The sequence below is a fragment of the Podarcis gaigeae genome (assembly GCF_964106915.1).
Source record: "Podarcis gaigeae genome assembly, chromosome: 5".
NCBI classification, from domain to species: Eukaryota; Metazoa; Chordata; class Lepidosauria; order Squamata; family Lacertidae; genus Podarcis; species Podarcis gaigeae.
Genome location: NC_139681.1, coordinates 56,412,855 through 56,428,693, shown reverse-complemented (window position 1 = coordinate 56,428,693; position 15,839 = coordinate 56,412,855). Strand labels below are relative to the sequence as shown.

Here is a 15,839-nt window from a genome sequence, read left to right as displayed (position 1 = left end):
AACTTTTAAATGTTTCCCCGTGTTTAAAATCCCTGCCGTTATACAGCTAGTGCAATGAGGATAAAAATCAGCCCAACCTAGCCTAGTTCATGATATTTTACATTTTTCTTTATAAAGAGAGTTTTTTTAAAAAGTATCTTTCAAAAATAGCACGCGCGCACACACACACACCACTTGAAGTAGAACAATACTCCATGCTGCTACATGTGGAAACCAGGTCTGAGTGATTAGCCCCAGTGCAGGCTTTTATTTCTCCTAAGGCTCACTGCAGAGCGTAAGTGTGTGGAGTTTGGCTGAGGAGGAAGGGGTTAAATTGACCCTCACTGGGCACTGCCATTACAGATGAAAATGAACCTGGTATTGGGTTGTTTTTTTAAAAGCAACAACACCTGAATGTGGCTGCTAACTGTTCAATTAGAATGATGTCTAATTTAGGCTTCAGACAACTTCAGTGAGTTGGATAAGGCAGGTTAATCCAAACTTTATACCGGGGTGGCGGTGGTGGGGAATTGCTAAGGGATTGTAACAGCTGTCCTTGAATGGCTGCATTCATACTTCTGCTTATAGTGAGCAACAGACTAATTACTTAGCCTTAGGAGTAAACCCTAAGCGTGAACAAGCCCTGTAGCTGAAATGTTTTTTATAAACCAAATCAAAGACAGATGGCTTGCCTGTCAGCACTCACTTGAGACATACTTTTGTGGTCCTAAGGGAAGTACTTCACTGAAACAAAAAAGCTGGCAAGACACAACCCTGGTGAGGTGTCTCGCTGACTAGAAGCACTATCAGTGAGCAGCCCACAAAACAACTGACATCATAGCACAATGGTGTTAATAGTGTCATGCTGCTCTTCATTAAAACATACGGCTAGAAAAGAGGTTTCGCTAATGAAAATATTACTTGCACAAATAAGCAGGGCTCATAAATGATGTCATAGAATCATAGAATTGTAGAGTTGGCCATTGTAAAGGTTGTGGTAAAGCCTTCGAATGGCCCCGCCCACAGCAACTATGCCACACCCACCAATGTACATAGAACCTAGCAGATTGTATACATGGAAAAAGTACTCCTGAAGGTGTGGAATGTCAGTTGCAATTCTGCTTGTGGCTGAAAAGGTCCCTCTGTATATTATTGGACAGCACTTTCCATCATACCTGGCCATTGGCTGGTGGGAGGTATCCAACAACTTCAGGAGAGCATCACATTGGCTATATAATATTTGCCAGGCTCTATCTTTTGATTGTTTTAGGAAGCCAGTAAAAAACTGAGTTATTTTAAAAGGTCTGGTCAAAAAATATTTCCATGATTTTCTTTTTTTAAAAAAAGTTTTTAAGGTTCTTCTTTGCATTCTGTGTGTAGTGCTTTTTGTTGTTTTTACTGTGCTAATATGGGATGGTGGTGATGATTTAGTTTTTCCTGATTTGCTGTCTGCTTTCTGTTACTTTTGAAAATATGACAAGATAAAATAAAAATTAAAAGTAGATAAAATGCACGGGAAACTTGACCTGAAACCCAGATAAAATACTGATCCAAACTCACTATCCTTGGTACTAAACTGTAGAACAAATACAGTCTAAAGTATATTGAGGGGAAAACACAGACCAGATAACATGTGACGTTCATCATGACTGTCTTATTGGAGTCAGTGAGATTTATATTAGCCACAACTGAGTCCCACTCCATTACTCTCCATTACGAATCTTAACTAAGTTTTGCTGAATGAATGAATTTGAAATGTTTATTCATTTCTTTTATAATTTTTTTCTTTTTTTTAATGAAATATTTTATTAAGTTTTTTTTAAAGATAACAACATACACAAGAAAAAGAAAAAAGATACACATACAACAAAGAAACAACAACACAAAAAATACACAAAAAAACAAAAACAAAAATCCCTCTCTTTAAATTCTTATCTTTGAATCACTTATTTTCCTGACTTCCTCACGGCTCCCTTTTTTGTATTCCAATTTGACAATTAATTCAGCAAATTCAAAACCTGCTACTTTTACCCTTAAATATTTTTCCTCCCAATTTTATAAACTCAAATTTCTCTTGTCACCAGAACCCCTTCATATCATTTTAATGCCATCAACATTCATACATTTTACAATGCTTCTGTAAATAAATTTTAAATTTCCTCCAATCTTCTTCCACCAACTCTTCTCCCTGATCTCGGATTCTGCCAGTCATTTCAGCCATTTCCATATAGTCGATTACTTGCGTCTGCCATTCTTCCAAGGTGGGTAGATCTTGTGTTTTCCAATGCTTTGCGATGAGTATTCTTGCTGCTGCTGTAGCATACATAAAGAAAGTTCTATCCTTCTTTGACACCAATTGGCCGACTAGCCCAGGAGAAAAGCCTCTGGTTTCTTCACAAAAGTATATTTGAGTACCTTTTTCATTTCATTGTAAATCATCTCCCAGAAGGCCTTAATCCTCGGGCACGTCCACCAAAGGTGAAAGAATGTACCTTCAATTTCTTTACATTTCCAATATTTATTATCGGGCAAATGATAAATTTTTGCAAGCTTGACTGGGGTCATGTACCACCTATGTATCATTTTCATAATATTCTCTCTTAAGGCATTACATGCCGTAAATTTGATCCCGGTGGTCCACAACTGCTCCCAGTCAGCAAACATAATATTGTGTCCTATATCCTGTGCCCATTTAATCATAGCAGATTTTACCATCTCTTCTTCAGTACTCCATTTCAACAGCAGGTTATATATTCTTGATAGTATCTTAGCATTGGGTTCTAACAATTCTGTTTCCAACTTTGATTTTTCCACCTGGAAACCGATTTTTTTTTATCTTGGTTGTAAACCTCTCTTATTTGAAAATAATGTAACCAGTCTCGCACCTTCCCTTTAAGCTTCTCATAACTCTGCAATTTCAACTTGTCACCTTCCTGTTCCAAAATCTCACAATATTTTGGCCATTTTGCTTCCATATTAAGTTTTTTCATAGCTTTTGCTTCCATAGGTGATAACCACCTTGGAGTTTCATTCTCAAAAAAACCTTTATATCTAATCCAGACATTAAAAAGTGCTTTCCTGACAATATGGTTTTTGAATGCTTTATGCACTTTAACCTTGTCATACCACAAATATGCATGCCACCCGAATACATTATCATAACCTTCAAGATCTAAGATGTCAGTGTTCTCAAGAAGTAGCCATTCCTTCAACCAGCAAAAAGCTGCTGATTCATAATATAGTTTCAAGTCCGGCAGGGCAAACCCCCCTCTGTCTTTAGCATCAGTAAGTATCTTAAATTTTATTCTGGGCTTTTCTTTTATAAATTAATGAGTTGTGCTCTCTGCCACAGTGGCACCCAAATGGAGCTGATAACAAAACCAAAAAAACTATAATAAAAATACAGTAAAATACTATTTAAAAAACTGGGTTGGACTGCAATTTAGTCCTGCTTAGAGTAGACCCATTAAAATCAGTTGGAATTAAGTAAGTCATGATTAAATTCCCTCATTGATTTCAGTAGATCTACTCTTAAGTGAGATCAAGTCTAGATTCAACCCTATGTCCCCAGAAGTTGCATTGAGGGTCATGGAATTTACTCCCAGGTAGTATAGGATTTCAGCCTAAGGACAGCCGTAAATTTAAGAGTACATCAACATTGTAAACAGTCACCAGTAAACTAGGCATTTCTCACAACTTCTGAGTGGAGTTAGAGCCATTATTCCCATCTTGGATATGCATTTGCAAGACCACTTTGTGTGAATCAGTTATCCTTTTATATGGCATAACTCCACTTTCCCCACTCAGCTGGAAAGAAAGGGAATGTGTTTGGACAAGCATAGCTGTGGATTCACCCTCCTCTTTCTAAAATGTTAAAGACAAATACCTGCTCAGCTGTCCTTTTCATTTTTACCATGAAACATATTCTAGATGTCGACAGAGCGTAACTTTTCAGGGCTCTCCAGCAATCTGCCAGTGGTTTCTTGATGGATCCTGCTTATTTACCATCTGATTCACTTTTCCAAGTGTTGCCCCCCACCCTCAATATCTGATACTGACTCAGAGAGAGTCTGCCTGAAATGGTACTTGAAATGTTTACAGAGATGATTTCACTGGAAAATGGACTGATCTGTTTTATCATGTAGAAGGGGAAACACATTGGTAACAGCAAAAGCTTGCATTGCTCATAGAGGAACTGATAATGTAAACTAGACGTTCACATTGTCCTCAGGTGATCTCTTCCCTCTCTTGTTCTGATTTTCAGACAGTGAAATTATTGCTCCAGATTGTCTCCGTCCAAGATCCTTCACGGCTATCCGGCGGCCTTCACTACGCAGGGAGACTGAGGACACCCGTCTGTCTGTGAGCCTTTGCGACCTCAACCTCCAGGAGGAGAACTTCCATGTCATGGCTGCCATGTGTCCCATTCCACAGAATTCCCTCAACTCTCAACATTCCCACCTCCTCCCATCCCAGCTTGAAAGTGACCTCCGTTTCCATCAGCTCAGGGGAGCCCATATTAAAATCCTGGATGACCAGACAGTGGCTCGCCTGGAGCATGCTCGAGAAGAGAGAACTTTGGTTTTCACCAGCAGGCCCCTTAGAATCAATGAGACCATATTTGTCAAGATTAATAAATCCAACACTTCACGTACTGGGACACTCTCTTACGGGGTGACCACTTGCGATCCCAGCACCATGAGGCCCAGCGACCTTCCTTATAATCCAGAGTCTTTAGTTGACCGGAAAGAGTTCTGGGCAGTTTGTAGGGTGCTGGTGCCTCTCCAGAGTGGAGACATTTTGGGATTCATGGTGAATTCAGAAGGCGAACTGCACTTGAGCCACAATGGAGCAAACGCCGGCATGCAGGTGTGCGTGGACTGTTCCCAGCCACTGTGGATGTTCTTTGGTTTACATGGAGCAGTCATGCAAATCCGAGTCCTGGGTATGTGTGCCTCTTTCCACATGCAGTGTTACATAAGTGGGGGGATTGGGCTGAGTGGGCTAGTGGTAGCACTAGAATATAGCACTGGGGTGAGCAAAGAAAAGGCAAAGTAGGTTCTGTGGCAAGTCCTGTCTTGTTTGCACTGGATGTTGGAGGTGAGAGAATGGAGAAAGCAGGGTTGCTTCTCAATACCTGCAGTTCCAGCTAGGGCATCCCATCAAGGCCGCCAGTAGTGACTTTCCAATGGCAAAAAGGGTAAGTAATTTTTATTTATTGAGGGTTATGGAAAACCTCGCCTTCTCTTTTTTCCCTATTATCCACAGAATTGAACAGACTGAAAGAAAATAATATAGCTGACCACTGGCTTCATTTAAACAGCATGTGCAGCCAGCATTTCAGCAAAAAAAGAAAATAAGCAAATGGCTTTATAACATTAAAATCTCACACATTTATCATTGAGGTACACCATGCTATAGTACATGAGCAAGGCTTGTAAGGGTGATAGCATTTGAAGTAAACAGCCTAACATTTCCTTATGTTGCTATAAAATGTGAAGTTAAGAATCCAGCCACACAGTTTAATATATTACATAGACATACTATTATGAGTGTTCATTCTTATGGCTTGTTACCAATGTTTGTCTAATATGACTTGAATTCCAGAAAGTAGTTATTTGCTCTGAGAAATCTAGTCCTTACTGCTTTATAGCTTCTCCCAAACAATAATTTTATGCCAAAAAAGAACAGAGCTAACAAGCAAACTTGCATTTTGGGAACTGTGAATGGCATGTTGTGATGATGTTAATGATTTAGACAGTGTATATACTACTTAGAAAAAATATCATTAAGTCACCAAGGGAAATGTGCTCCTCAGCACTGTAGACGTAGAGCACACAGCTTTTAAAGAGTATTTTTAAAAATTAGTTAATAAGGAAAGGAAAAGAGTTCATGAAAATCCTTGGTAGTGTCATATCCCTTTTCCTAAAGTAGTTCTGGGATTTTGAGGAGATTCACAAGATTTCAGGGTCTACATGAATGAATGCATTCGTTTTGATACGGCTCAGTAATAGTGAGTTTTTATGCCACAGATCAGTTATGAGAAGGTGACACCTGTGTAGTTGCGTCCATCACAGAAGCAGCCTCATTCCTTAAAAACAACAAAAAACCACCCTTTTTAAGACTTGCAACAATTGTGTTATCTTGGAAAAATGCTATTAACCAGCAACTTAAAATGAATACACCACAAGAGAAGTTTGGCAAATGCAGACAATGAATGCACATAAATGTGCCTAATGGGTCTCTTCCTTTATGTAGCATTTGTTCTGGGGTGCCCCCAAGTTTTGTGAGCCATGTATTTAATTTTGTGTTTAGGAAAATGGACTCATTAAATAGGCAGAAATGTAGCAGGCAGATCATCTGAGGCACATCACTGCCTAAAGTATTCAGAAAACTGCAGGGCAGACAGCACTTTAGTGTTTTAATAGAAATATGTTTGGAAGCAGCAGCTTTGGGGTTTCTGGTATATGTCTAAAAACATTTTTTTATTAAAAAAAATGCCTTAAGTGCATCTTAGAAAGGCATTAGCTGTGTTAAATGCTGTGTGAGCCATTCCATCAGGCTCAATTTTATTTTTATTCTCTTGTAAGCTAAGTATACATTAGTAATGCAAATGATTAGCAAGCATTTCTCGAGGGGGTTTAATCATCACGCGCTAAAGGGCTGTGCACTGACATTGCATAGTATCCTGAGCAGATCTTCATTTTTAGCATCATTTAAAAGTGAAATTAGTGCAAATTGGAATCTGCCCCTTTACAATTTCTGTGAAGATGGGGAGCCTTCCTTGAGGAGAAACATGCAGTGTGAAGAGGCTTAGGGCTGGCTTTCTATTTCCTTCTGAATGTGTTTTCTTAAATTATGCTAAGAATGCCTTTTCATCTGGAATGTCACTTGTAAATATTGCTAGTAAAGGATAGAATGTAAAAGAGTTGCTGCTTCTAAATTGATTGGAGAACTATGCTTTTTCTATTCAGAAATGAGTTTAGGAATGACCCGTGGAAACATTCGTAGTCAGTGGCAGTAGTCAGTAGTTTGAAATAACTAAAGCGGGGATTAACAACCTGTGGCCCTCCTGACAATTGGCCATTCTGGCTGAGGGTGCTGGGAGCTAGAGGCCACAGATTGCTAATCCCCAGATGGCAGGGCAATAATCGTATTAGGACTCAATCCCTGCAACATCTTTATAGTTTATCTGTTCCAGAGGTTTCAGAGTGTCATTTTTCTTTGCCACTCTCTCCCTTTCTTGCTTCTGCTCCTGATTGTTTTGGTGTCTAGTTGTTCTTTCCCCCTAGATAATCTGTCCTCTTAGAATAATGGCCTCAATCCAGCTATAAATATGGGACCATCAGTTGCATTTAACAACTATTTGCCTCTGATGAGGATGCATATTCTAAGTCAGTCGTGGCCAAACGTGCCCCTCCAGCTGTTTTTGGACTACAACTCCAATCATCCCTAGCTAACAGGACTAGTGGTCAGGGATGATGGGAATTGTAGTCCGAAAACTGCTGGAAGGCCAAACTGTATTTAAAAAGTATATATTCCACTTATGTGGTAATGTTAAGAACTGAACTTAAGGTTGAAAAAATTAGAAATGAAGAGAAAATTAACAGATTGAGTTTGACAAACAAAAATGATATGAAGTTATAGTCAAGGGACTTACACACCAGGCATAAACTTTATGTTCTCTCCTTCTGTGAGACTGCAAATTAATCATCTTCTTCATCAGAATAATAAAACAGCTCTGGCTGAAATGGGATGTTAGTAATAATTATATATTAGCTCCTTATGCCTTTGCCTGGGTATATTGAATAAATTGGAAACAAGATAGTTTATCATCCTCTCTGAATTTTGATGTGCCTGTTCATGGCAGCCAAAGCTTCCCCATTTCTTGCACAAATGCTGGAATGGGTTAGATTTTTCTGCATACGTGCAAGTGACAAAATGAACTAAATTTCCTGGTAACAACCAAGTTGATGCATCCAGCAAAATCTGCAGTAATTTTTAAAGCAGCAAACTTTTTGATGTGCTGTTAGTGAATTAGTGGGAGTAAAATAACTCTGAGCAAAGTGCTAGTCTATCCTGATCTACTGGCTATCTTAACCTCCTTGGGTTTGTTTTGACCTAAGGTGGATGTTCTATTAGTGCAAGGATTTCTTCTTGCACAACAGAATGTCACCCCCCTCTACTCCTCCCATGCCCCCCTTTATCTGTTCTGGGGACTCTCTCAACCTCAAGAGGAGATTCATGGATTGCATAAGGTGTATGTGGGGTGAGAAGAAAGGGAAGTCCCATTGTGCTTGAGCTAATCTGTGCACTAGCACTTTGATTTAGTTGAATATTGTCTGTAGGCAAAAATGTCCAAGTTGAGTGAGTCTGGCAGGAAATGCTATTCAGGCAGACATTTGTACATATCTGTCTGCAACCCATAAAGCCAAGAAAGCGAAATGAGTATGAGCTGACGTTTGCTGCAAGTGTTGATGCCTAGACATTAGAGGCTGTTGCCACAACAGCAGTGAAGGAGAATGGCCATTTAAAGGTAAAGGTAAAGGTACCCCTGCCCATACGGGCCAGTCTTGACAGACTCTGGGGTTGTGCGCCCATCTCACTCAAGAAGCCAGGGGCCAGCGCTGTCCGAAGACACTTCCGGGTCACGTGGCCAGCGTGACATCACAGCTCTGGCGAGCCAGAGCCGCACACGGAAACGCCGTTTACCTTCCCGCTGGTAAGTGGTCCCTATTTATCTACTTGCACCTGGAGGTGCTTTCGAACTGCTAGGTTGGCAGGCGCTGGGACCGAGCAGCGGGAGCGCACCCCGCCGCAGGGATTCGAACCGCTGACCTTTCGATCGGCAAGTCCTAGGCGCTGAGGCTTTAACCCACAGCGCCACCTGCTTCCCGAATGGCCATTTAAACTACGTTTATTCATAAACTTTGGCCACCTGAAGCAGCTGCCTCAGCATACCTCATGGGCAGGCAGGCGCTCTTGACAAGCGCCTAAGTAAGCATGCGTAAGCATGGATAAGCTCATCATGAAGGCATTATTGCCCAAAAGGATACAAGAGAAGAGGGAATATATTAAGAACAAGTTGTGTTCTGATTTTACCTATGGGACTGAGCATTGGGAAAGTGCTTGTTAGCCACCTGACAGTTATGCTATGGGATTCTGCAGGGCAATGTTTTATCCCCACTTTTGAGACTTATGTGAAAGGTTATTCATACATTAATGCTAATCATAATCAGATAAAGATAGCTCACACAGTGCATCCCAGTGAACCTGGCCTTGCCACTGTACCAGTGGATTGAATGCTGTCTCAGCAACCAATCTAGCCCCTTCCTTGTGCTGTCAGCAGGTTTACATCTTTTGCATTGAAAAAATCATTGTCCAAACTTCATGCTTTTAGCCATTCATTCATCCCTTATTAACTTTCTCAAAGCGCAAAGCTAATCCAAGGATGGAGGGCTGCGTGGAGAGTTTTTGTGACAGTGGACTTGAGAGGCTAGCCACCTTGTACTGTGCATAGCCAAGTTCTTATTCAAGCTTGCAGATCTGGTGTGTGTGTTTTCCATGTTTCCTCCCAGAGTTCCACCCTGGAGAAGAAACATACCTGTTTGGACTGAGAGCACAGAGGCCTCAGTGCTCTAAAAATATTACTTGCACCTTCTTGGACATCATAAGTTCTGCCATCTTGGCAGCTTAAGATCTCTCTGAGCAATCAGCCTGGAGCATGGGTTCCAGCTCTTTGTGTATATAAAATATTTGAAAATGTCAACAAGCACTTTGACTGCATGTGTATGAATGAGTACAGTACATCTCTAACTGAATCTCAGCAGAGTCTAGGAAGTATGTTCCTGGCAGCAGTGGCAATCACAGCTGCCACTGAACACCATTTTTTTCATGAATGCTAGATCAGGACCACAATGAGAGGTAAAAGATTGAAGCCCTGCTACCCTCCATGCTAGAGTGGGTGTGGGGGCAGAATCAGCAGTTTCCTTTGGGGAATGTGGGCGTGGTTTGCCCTAGCAATCTGACAAAACCCACCACTGAGGCCCGTCCTGGATCTGGGAATCACCATGTTAATTTGCTAGAATTTCCCCCCCTTTTAGGGGAAATGGGCTGCCATTTTAATTTCCCAGAATGCCCTGAAGCTACAGTACATTGGGAACATTATGGGGACTTAAAATGGAGGCTCCTTGATTCCACTGTGTGAAGCTGCCCAGCATTCCTGCTGCTGCCGTCGCCACAAGATAGACAAATTGGTATTTCTCTGATGCACGGACATATAACCCATGCTGCTCCCTGCGTATGGAGCTTCATTTAGGTCAAAAATATGAGAGGAAGCCTTTTGTTTTGTATACTTCTTGGCTGCTGTTTAATGTCTCTCTCTTTGTTGTGTGTATATGAGATCTGTTCTCTTGCTAGGGTGTTTACAATATACAATGCAATTCCCTTCATTTGAACAGATTGGAGGAATGGGTGTGGGGTAGGCTGCCTCCAAGAACATTCAGATAGCAGTCACTGGTGCAAACAGGCCTGTTTACACAGGGTTACGCACAGGGCTGCAGCAGACCATCCCATGACACTGATAATAGTGGTGGTTGAGAAGAAACTCTAAAACGTCTAAGAAAGCCTCAAGTTTCCTGGAAGCAGTAAGCGGGATGCACAGAGAAAAGAAGGAACTGCAGCACCACAGATGGCCCTGAGTTGACCATACTGTCCCATTGTTTTCGTAGTAGGGCACCTACTTTTCATGCAAGAAGTCTCTGGTTCAATCCCTGGCATCTGTAGGTAGCTCTGGAAAATATCTTTGTCTGAGACCCTGGAGAACTGCCACTCAGTGTCAACAATGCTGAACCATATGGGCCAGTGGCTTCCTGTGTTGCACATTATGAATTGTGGCAGTCAGAGTGGCTTCCACATTTTGCTCTAGGCACCTTCAAGAAAGTACTGCATTGATGGGCCTCTCGTGCACATGCCAAAGACCTTCAATGCACTGAAGAGCCTGGTTAAAACAACACTGTTCCATTACATATAAACAGTTTGTTTTTTTTCCAATTGGAGCAATACAGGATTCATGGAAGTACAGTCATACCTCAGGTTAAATGTGCTTCAGGTCGAGCATTTTCAGGTTACGCTCCACAGTGACCCGGAAGTAACGAGTGTGTTACTTCCGGGTTTCACCGCTCACTCATGCACAGACGCTCAAAATGACGTCACGCGCATGCGCGGAAGTGGCAAATCGCGATCTGAGCACACGCAGACATGGGTTGCTTTCGCTTCAGGATGCGAACGGGGCTCTGGAACGGATCCCGTTCGCATCCAGAGGTACCACTGTAGTATTTTCTAATGGAGATACACAGTTGCCTTACAATGAAAACAAAATCTGCCTGTGAACTTGGTTGGGAATGGTCAGCCTGCTCAGCATTTGAGCCAGAAGCTATTGCTTCCCCCTTTCTCTCTGCCCATCCTGCCCACCCACTTTACTGAACTTAATGCTAATCAGTACACACACATACACACACACACAGAGCAGAGCTGCATTGGCTGCCAGAACAAAATAGCCAAGGATTCTGCCATGATTAGCCAAAATCTGACATTGAGTAACGGTCCATTAGAAACAGCTGCCTTTCCTCAGAACGTTGTCCTCAATGACCTTGGCATTTTGCAGTGTTACATGGGAAGCATTACTTATTTTATTGCCATTTATATCCCCTTAAAAATGGCAAAATCAACATAGCAGATTGCTAAACCAGCAATGGCAAAGAGCTGAAACAGTTACCATAAAGCCTAATATTGTCATAAGGTTTGTTTCCAAAGAACAAATGTTGGAATACAGCTTGGACCCCGTTGCCTCCCCTGGCCTATAAAATAGGGTTCAGGAATGGATTTGGGACTGCTGCTTTCAGTTCTCTGTTAGGATTGCCAAGCCCAGACTTTTGAGATGCCTCTTTTCCTTTAAAATGAATGTAAAAAGGAGAATTTGAAAGAGTATGGGATTTGTTCCACCATAGTGTTGTATTATTATTATTATTAGTAGTAGTAATAGTATTGGTAATATTAATTTCCTGCCTTTCACCCTAAAGTCCCAGGGTGGGCTACAATTAAGACACAATGTTAGAAACAGTGTAAATCAACTTGCAATCACAGAAACAAGGTGGGTCCTAAAAATATACATCTCAGGCGTCAAAAGCCTGAGATGTAAGCCTGAGGTGCATCTTCAGCATTCACCAAAAGTTGTATAATGAAGACAGCAGATATGGCTCTGTGGGGGCAGAGGTCCACAGTTTAGGGGTGGCCACTGAGAATGTCTTCTCTTGGGCTGCTACACACCCCATAAACCTCTGGAACAACTAAGAGGAACCCTCAGATGATCTTAACTCCCAGGGGTTCTGTAGAGAAGGTCATCTGCACCTGGTATAAATTTACCCCATGATGCCTCTTATGGTCCAGTTTAACACTCACTTCTTAGATGGCTAAGCTCCTGTTGCAAGGACATTAGCCTGTGCACCTCCTTGCTGAGACGGAGGCCAAAACTGTTCTTTAGGAACATAGGAAGCTGCCTTATACCTGTGCATCTGGTCCAGCATTGCCTATTTAGTCTGCCTGTCAATGGTGTTGCAGGGTCACTGACAGAGACCTTCTTCGCGTTACCTTTTACCTGATCCTTTTAAACTGCAGATACCAGGGACTGAATTTGAGTCTTTCTGCGCACAGAACATACACTCTGCCACTGTGCTTTGGAGCCTTCTCTCTTTGTCACTCTGTTTCTTCGTCACACCTGATGCCATGCTCATTCTGTTCATTTGACTTTTTTTCTTTTTTTAAGTATGCAATTACGTGAGGCTTGTGTCATGGCGATTGTTTCCATGTAAACAGAAATAAGTGAGTGCTGGGCAACAGAAGCACAATGTGTGATTGATGTGTTTAGAGCAAACAGAATGCAGATACTGTTCACAGGGTGTTTTGACGCAAACCTCTGGTCTTCTGAGCCTTGGGTATGACAGTTATTTCTCACTCCACAGCTCAGATATCTAGAATAACACACATCTCAATACTTGTAGTTCCACCAGCCGCCTCGTCCCAGCCACTGGGGCTTCCTGCTAGCCAAAAAAGGAGCTGTGCAAAGCAGCATGGGTGGGTATCTTACCAAATAATAATGGTGCCAGCAGTTCAAATCCCTAGTTAGGATTCCAGGCTCTTGCCCAGAATTGCTTAACTAGCTAATGTCAATGTCAAATCTTACTATTTTACATGTATAATGTGTTGGTTTATTTATAACCCACTTCTTTCTCTGTGTAGGTCAGGGTTGCCAACCGTGTGCCCACAGGTTCCATGGTGCCCAGGAAGGCTTTCAGTGGTGCCCCTGGGCAGGTGACCAATACTCTGAGCTTTCAGGAAAAGAATAGCTAAGTCTCTTGCCCTCCCAGAAAGAAAGTTGTGAGATAAAAAGTGCAAATACTTTCTGAGCAATTTTTGTGAAATGAGAGTCAGTGTAGTGTGGTGACCTTGTGTATTTTTTCCTGATACTGATGAATGCCCCCTGTTGCTGTTAGACAGCGACAGCCTCAGTGTGGGTTTCTCTCTCTCTTTCTGTGTGCGTCTAAAGTATTGTGTAATTTCCATTGCCATGGCCAGCAGGACATAGCTGTTTTCCCATGGTAAGCATAAGGTTGTCAGGGCTGGTTGTCTCTCGAATTTTATATTATGCTACATTCCCTCCCTAGAGTAACCATTTTATGACCGGCGCTCCCAGCACTCTTTAAACATTCAAAGTGTTGCCACTAGTCCAAAAAGGTTGATGACCTATAGATGGTTCTCTTTCTCCCACTTTCTCCTAATAATAACCCTGTGAGATAGGATAGGCTGGGAGAGAGAGTGACTGCTCCAGAAACAACCAGTGAGTTGTTGTGCGGTGGCGTAGCGTGGGGGGTGCGGGGGGGCCGGCCGCACCGGGCGCAAAATCTGGGGGTTAGGGTTAAGGGGCGCAAATCCATGGGTTAGGGGGTGCAAATTACTTGCCTTGCCCCGGGTGCTGACAACCCACGCTACGCCACTGTTGTTGTGGCAGGGATTTGAACCTGGGCCTCTCTGATCACAATGTCACACTACCTCTCAGTAAAAAACTGAAACTATACCAGCATTTCACTTCCTTCTGCAGGTTCTACTCTCCTGGCTGAGCGACTGGGCCCCTCTGCACCAAGCTCACCCACCTCATCTCCAAACACTCCCTCCGTCCTCTGCAGTGGCATTTCTGATCCCATTCTGAGTACATGTGGATCTGGCCCACTTGGCAGCTCAGTCAGTGGTAAGTACTTCTACAGCACCAAACTATACCCCTTCCAACCTCAATTACCGCATCTTGTAAGAGCCCTTCCTAAATTCATTTTCCTTTCCTGCCCCAAGAAGTGCAGGAGCTGCACTTTGGGGCAGGCTTCAATCTCTGCTCATTTGTCATTGCAAAATTCCTCTCCTCTTTTCTTTGTTTTAAAAGTGATTTTTAGATTTTATAATGGTGCTATATTGGTGATATTCTGTTTTAATATAATATTGTAAGCTTCCGAGAAAGCTGTTCAACAGTGGAATGGATTCTCTCAGGTGGTGGTGGACACTCCTTCCTTGGAGAGGTTGGATGGCCATCTGTCGTGGATCCTTTAGTTGAGACACAAGTCTAGATGCAAGCCCTGTTGGTTCTTCCTCCACAGTTGGCAGCAGTAATGTTTCTGAATACCAGTTGCGGGAAACTGCAGGAAGGAAGGGTGACCTTGTTCTCGGGTCCTACTTGCAGGTTTCCCACAGGCACTGTGAGAACAGGATACTGGACTGATCCAGGAGGCTTTGCTTATGTTTGTACTTGAATTTTGATGAGTGGACCCCAATGATCAGACACACTGCCTGCCGTTGTTTATCCCTCGCACATAAACAAGGTCTGACTTACACTAAGCTTGTGCTTAGGCTTGCGTGCACTCGGGACACTGGCAAGCAGGTGTTTGGATCGTGTGAACCCCTATAAATGTGCAGCTGCTTCTTCCTTGCAGACAATTACACCAAGCACATTGACATCTATAAGTAGGGCTGGGCCGCATGCCCAAGGCCAGAGGCAGGTCTGGAACCTGTTTCTACTCCTCTGCAGGCGCAGCATCATACTTTCACACAGATAATGGATGTAGGGTTTTAGAAGTGGCCTTGTGGCAAATTATTGTTCTCTAGAAATTTATCAATGCCCAGCGTTCATCACTTTGAAGAGATACCCTCCACCCCAACAGACCAATGAGACAGCTGTCTGGAGATGCAGTTTTGTACTTCTGTTCTTACAGACACGGACAGAGAACCAAATCCTCTTATGGGAGAAAAGTAACACTTCTGCTATTGCATGTTTGTGTGCAGGTTACACATTCAAATCCAATTTACATGCCCAACGAGCCCCCAGACTCTGAGACTAGACTATATTGCACTAATTTGTTTACACCTCTTTCTTTGGCACAAATGGGTTTTGCTTCCAAGATCCAAGCCATCGGTGACTTTGGAATATATTTGACACTGACGGAGAGGTGGATGGATGAAAAGACTACAGGAGCTAGGGAAATCTACTAGCAATAGGGGGAGGATACCACATTCTGGAGTCATGGCTGGCTATCACATTTTAGTAGAAACTGCAGGGGGGGGGGAGGGATAATCTTGACCTCTGCAGGAAATTGAGTACATTGAGTGACACATTGGAATCCATGAATGGTCCATCTGGCACAGTATTGGCCATCCTGATAGTGGTCAGACAGATGCATCTTGGAGTTACAAAAGGGGTGTGTGGGCTGATGTTCTCTCTCTCATTGTCTTAACCTCTAGAATATGATGTGTTGGACCAGCAA

The 15,839-nt window shown here is 42.5% G+C and overlaps 1 protein-coding gene across 2 annotated transcripts in view; it reads left to right on the top strand.

The window, feature by feature from the left end:
• The window catches only part of NEURL1 (neuralized E3 ubiquitin protein ligase 1), a 137,568-nt gene that overhangs the window by 115,930 nt on the left and 5,799 nt on the right, over positions 1–15,839 (top strand). For both annotated transcript variants that reach the window (XM_083741608.1, XM_083741607.1), the window contains exons 4-5: positions 4,244–4,924; positions 14,135–14,281. In XM_083741608.1, coding sequence (XP_083597734.1) covers positions 4,244–4,924; positions 14,135–14,281 — 828 coding nt within the window. The remainder of the gene's footprint in view (positions 1–4,243; positions 4,925–14,134; positions 14,282–15,839) is intronic.